Raw genomic sequence first — 5,340 nt, 5'->3', positions numbered from 1 at the left:
CACTTTCACGCATTGGAGAAGGCAATGGCAATCCACTCCAGTGTTCTTGCCTGGAGAATCCCAGAGACAGGGGAGCCTGGTGGGCTGCCATCTATGGGGTCGCACAGAGTCAGAAACGACTGAAGCAACTTAGCAGCAGCAGGAGCAACTTATATAATATTGTATGGGTTGGCCAAAAGTTTGTTAGGATTTTTCTGTGAGGTGTTATGAAAAATCCAAGCAAACTTATTGGCCAACCCAATACAACAGCTATACTTCAATAAAATTTAAAAAGAAAAGTAAAAAAAGTCTTAACGAGAACTTAAAAACAACCACAACTTCATTTGTTTTCTCTTCTTGAAACTGGAATGCAGTGAAAACTTCAGGTTAATTGAGGATTTAGTAAGTGGTAATTCTGTTAACAGATGGACCGTCTCAGGCCTTTCGAGTGAAGGCAGACTGTATTTTGACACCAGCCCTTTGGGGATCCCTGGTCTGATGCAGCCCCTTTCTTCCCAGGAAGGCACATACAAGCTCATTGGCTTTGTGGACCAGCTGGCAGTTCACTTCACCCAGGTCGGGAACCTGATCCCCAAAGACTCGGATGAAGGGCGGCGGCAGCACTACCGTGATGAGTTAGCAGCCAGTAAGCCCCCGGGTCAACCTGAGGCTGCAAAGCCCAGTCCCCTTTCTCTGGTCACTGTAGGGAGGAGGTGGCTAAGCCAGAACACTGCAGAGCCTCTCCTTTCATAAAGTCGAACAGCTGGCTCTCCTGGAGAGGTCTGGGAGAACCCTGGGGCAGGCGAGGTCTGAAAGACAGACAAGAAGGCCTTGCCCTGCCAGGGGATAGGGGAGTGTGTGGGACTTTGGGCTCAACAGCAGTATCCCACCAAGGTTCTCAGGAGTCCGCCAAGGTGGTGATTTCAGAAACAGAAATCCTGGAAGAAGAAGAAGAGCCCAAGGAAGTTGAAGCTGGGAGTCAAACAGATGTGCCTATAGTTGAGGTTCAGTATAATATTGCTGTCCATCCTACCCCTTCCCTGGAGGAGGAAATGGCAACCTACTCCAGTATTTTGCCTGGAAAATCCCATGGACAGAGGAGCCTGGCAGGCTTCGGTCCATGGGGTCACAAAGAGTCAGACACGACTGAGCATGCACTCGCCCACCCCTTACGGCTCCAGCTTTGGCAGGAGGCTGTAAGGACACTCGGGGGGTGGGGACTGAAGGTGAGAAGTGAAGAGGCCACAGTGCCAAGACCTCTGGCATCATCCTTCCCTCACATTCCCATCCTACCCCAGGACATGACTTCTCCCCACTCCCCACCCCACACCACCTTCTTCTCACAGCTCAGTCCTGGTCCTGTGGGCCTGTTCTTTTCCTCCCAGGCATCTGAGAAAATGGCTGAAGAAGAACTGATGACTCCTAAGCAGCCCAAGGAGCGAAAGCTCACCAACAAGTTCAACTTCAGTGAGAGGGCCTCACAAACCTTCAATAACCCTCTCCGGGTAAAGCAACCCCCCACCCAGCCCCTTTGCCTCTAAGCTCCACACTGTCCATAGTGGGGAAGAAGCAGGCCTGACCCCAACCCCTGCAGCCCTCAGCCTGGCAGGTGATGGGGCAGATGGAACCGTTTCGCTCTCCAAGGAGAGCTGGGAGCATGTGTTCATGTCCCTGTGAGTCATCCAGGCAGGAGTTCAGAGGGAGTAACAAGGAAGCTGGATTCCTCTATCAAGAGACTGAAACATGAATTGGGCCTCAAAGCTGAGGTCAGAGTTTGGGGAAGGTAGAGGAGATGAGAGTGTGCCGGGGAGATAAGACTAGGAGCCAGTTTGACTGAAGCTGATGGTCTCTTTGATAGACTGGCTGGTATTTCCCTGGCTCATAAATATGGAGGAACCTGAGTATGGGCTGAAAGCACCTGTCAGGGTTTCAGGTGAGAGACTCACATATGTAAGGCAGCATTCTACACAAGTCAATCTGGGAGGAGGGCAGATATTTACAAAAGAAATAAAAGCAAAAAGAAACAAATGGGACCTAGGTAAACTTAAAAGTTTTTGCACAGCAAAGAAAACCATTGATGAAACGAAAAGACAACCTACTGGATGGGAGAAAATATTTGCAGGGTGGGTTTTTGGCAGCTCCTAACCACCCTCTGTAGTCCCTGTGCTGACACTGAATAATCTGGGTGAGACATGATGGGGCCGGGGGGCAGGGGGAGGTGCACTCTCCTGGTGAAGCTAGAGACCCCAGCATATGGAAGAAATCATCTTGAGGTGAGGAAGGTTGGCCCAATGGCTTGCCAGAGGTTGACCAGAGCATCCAGAGGCTGGCCAAGGCCTGACTTCTTGTAGATCTGTCCATCCCCCACTTGGAGTTCTTCTTGATTGAAACTGTCACAGTCGGGCTTCAGTGGCCCTACTTTCTAGTTTAGGCTTCTTCTGAAGGAGGCTTGCATAAAAAGTCTAGGCTTTCACTGCATCAGTTTGTCCTTTGCCCAGGCCACCCTTTACTTCCCTGGTGCTGTGTCCCACCCCTCCCTCAGCTCCAAGCAAATGCTTCTCATGTGGCTATACCACTGGGGAAAGAGGAGTTAAGGGCTTTCTGTGGGTCACCTGTTGTCATTGTTCTCTAGGACCGAGAATGTCAGATGGAGCCTCCTCCTAGGACAAACTTTTCAGCCACAGCCAACCAGGTGAGACCCTGGGCCAGTCTAAAAGCCATCACTCCCCACCCCACCCCCATCCATATCCTTGTTTTGCTTCCTCAACAACAAGGGAGACTGGTGTGGTCATAGATTCCTCTGGAAGTCTGCCCTCCTCATCCACCCACTTCCTGGCTCCTTGTCCAGTCTCTGAACTCCAGGCACATGAGACAGTAGGTCTCTACTCAGAGGGCTTAGAAACAGCCCAGGATAAGACTGTCCAAGGTGGGCACAGGTATGGTTTCTAGAAGTTCCTCCAAGACTGGGGAGAATGTACATTCCCCAGGACTCTCTGCAGCCCGTGGCACCTCACAGCTGACTCTGCAGTGTTAGCAGTCTGACCCTGCCCTTCCAGCAGCCTTCAGTGTTCCTGCAGACCCTCCTTCCCTGTCAAGTCCCATGGGATAACCACACTGATTTGGGCAGGATATGGTGCTAGATAACCTGAGCTCAGTCCCCAACTCTGCTGCTCACACTGTAAGATCCTAGGCAAACCATGTCACTCTTCATGCCTCAGTTTCTTTATTTATCAAATGAGGATGACAAGCAGCTTCACAGGGTTGCTGGAGGGCTCTGAGTGAGATAACAGAAGTACAGTGCAGTGTGCAGGACCGGCCCCTGGGGGAATTACTAAAGGGCGGATTGCCTCTCCGGCCTGCAGGTGGCAGTGACTACTCAGCTCTGGGGAGCGCACAGAGCTACCTGGGGCATTTGCCCAGCCCCTGATCCATGCGGCTTCCTCTGCTACTATCCTTGGGCTTCTCTTGCTCTCAGATCCAGTTAGCAGGAATTCCCTTACTTTTGTTTATCTCTTTATGCTGAGAAGGTATGATCAGGGCTGTAGACAGCCTGTTTATCCCATCTCTATATTAGGGGGTCATTTTTTAAATTACCTAGTTCGGAGTCTCATAAATCACTAAGAAAAAGGTGATCTAGCTGATCACTGCCCATTTGTTCTGCCAGGCGGAGGTGGTAGGCTGGAACGATACTGATCTCCAGCTGATAACCAAGCCCCTGGGTTGCAGGGTGGAAAGACCAGCTTTCAGGGGTGCCCTGAGAGTCCCTTCATTCCTGTCCTAGAGCTGACCATTAGCAGTGAGTGTCACTGAATGCATAATTGCAGTGGGCCAAGTAGAGGTTGCTATGAAGGCATATGACTGGGTTTTTTTTTTTTTTTTCTTGTTCAATAAGTTTATTATTGTCTTATCTGAAAAATCTTGATAGAAAATTGTGGTTTGGTTTAACTCTCAGCAGCTCGTTCCTGAGCTCTAAGGAAGCTTGCCTTCTTCTAAGCTACCCGATCATTCTCCTGGGCAAGTGACATTTTGGGACGGTTCCACCTCTTCTTTTTAACTTCTTTCTTAGGCTTCTTCTCATACACTGGATTCTCTCTTATTGTAGCATGAGCTTTCTTATACATCTCCTCCATGTCTGGAGTTACGTTGTTCTTTATGTACTGAGAGAATTGTTTCTTGTAAGCATCTTCATCTTCAGTCAGGTAGCACATGTAATCTGCAACATTTTGCCCCATGATGTGCTTTCGGTGTACCTCAGCACTGATTTCTTTGCTTTCTGAATCATAACCAGGGAACCGTTTGGTACTGTGAGGGATAGACAAGCCTCCATCGACAGCTCCCTTTAGGGCCCCAAAAACTTTATTCCCAGTAGTAGTTCTGGCAAGTCCTGCATCCAGGTAACAGGTGAAGGCACCCGGTTGACCCTCGATGCTTTCCACATTGTATTCATCTCCAGTCACCTCGACTTGCCCTTCATAAATTTTGTCCATACCAAACCTATTAAGAAGCCTGCAGGCCAGCAGCAGGCCAGTACAATATGCCGCAGCATAATTTGTCAGGCCAACCTTCACACCATATTTTGGGAGTTCGTGAGCATAAGCTGCACAAACTATCATATCTCCTTCTATACGGGCATAAGCAATCTGACAAATGATATCTCTGTTCGTTACACAAATAATCATTCTGTATTTAGGTGTGTTGTACTTATTTTTATCTTGGATTACCAATCGTTTCCGAGCATAGTAGTCAGTTTTCCCCTCTTGCCTTCTTCTGAATTTCACTTGGTATCTCTTGAAGTAGGCCTTGTTCTTGACAACTTTAACAAACCCCATCCTGCGGATCAGAACCCAGACTCCGCGGCTTGCCACAGAGCTGCAGAACCAGCACGGCTCCGGGGGGGAAAAGCGTGACTGGGTTTAGGATCACCTCCTCAAGCCCTAAAGGCTGAAGAGCTGGCCAGGTGAAGATTGTGCCCTGAGATGATCCTTCTCATCTTGCCTTTGCCTAGTGGGAGATCTATGATGCCTACATGGAAGAGCTCGAGAAGCAGGAAAAGACTAAAGAGAAGGAGAAGACAAAGACGCCAGTGGCTAAAAAGATGGGGAAAATGGCCATGAGGAAGATGACATCTATGGAGTCCCAGGTTTGGCGAGGGCTCCCATGGCTCTGTCACAGAGAATGACTAAGTGGGCTCTTGGCTCCTGGGTAGAAAGAAGCCTGGCTGTCTGGTAGGACTTCACAGACACTTAAGGGCAGGGGGCATGCTAGTGATACTTATGAACAGCCCTTTCCTTGTAGGAAAGTGTGAGGAGAGCTATAACTGCCTCTGGCATTCCACACATTCCTCCCCCTCCCCCCCCCCCC

General features: G+C 49.6%; 1 protein-coding gene and 1 pseudogene across 2 annotated transcripts in view; one reads left to right on the top strand and one right to left on the bottom strand.

Annotated features, from left to right (window-relative positions):
* The window catches only part of DNAI1 (dynein, axonemal, intermediate chain 1), a 69,480-nt gene that overhangs the window by 30,465 nt on the left and 33,675 nt on the right, over positions 1-5,340 (top strand). Inside the window, exons 5-9 of the mRNA XM_010840104.1 lie at positions 499-625; positions 874-983; positions 1,365-1,484; positions 2,612-2,671; positions 4,985-5,119. Of these exons, the coding sequence (XP_010838406.1) occupies positions 499-625; positions 874-983; positions 1,365-1,484; positions 2,612-2,671; positions 4,985-5,119 (552 nt within the window). The remainder of the gene's footprint in view (positions 1-498; positions 626-873; positions 984-1,364; positions 1,485-2,611; positions 2,672-4,984; positions 5,120-5,340) is intronic.
* On the bottom strand, positions 3,849-4,889 carry LOC104988691 (annotated as a pseudogene). The gene has a single exon (XR_825275.1). The product of XR_825275.1 is annotated as a 60S ribosomal protein L5 pseudogene (transcript).

This window comes from Bison bison, unplaced genomic scaffold (genome assembly GCF_000754665.1).
Source record: "Bison bison bison isolate TAMUID 2011002044 unplaced genomic scaffold, Bison_UMD1.0 scf7180017864141, whole genome shotgun sequence".
NCBI classification, from domain to species: Eukaryota; Metazoa; Chordata; class Mammalia; order Artiodactyla; family Bovidae; genus Bison; species Bison bison.
The sequence above is the reverse complement of the archived record's forward strand: the minus strand, read 5'-3'. Positions and strand labels throughout refer to the sequence as shown.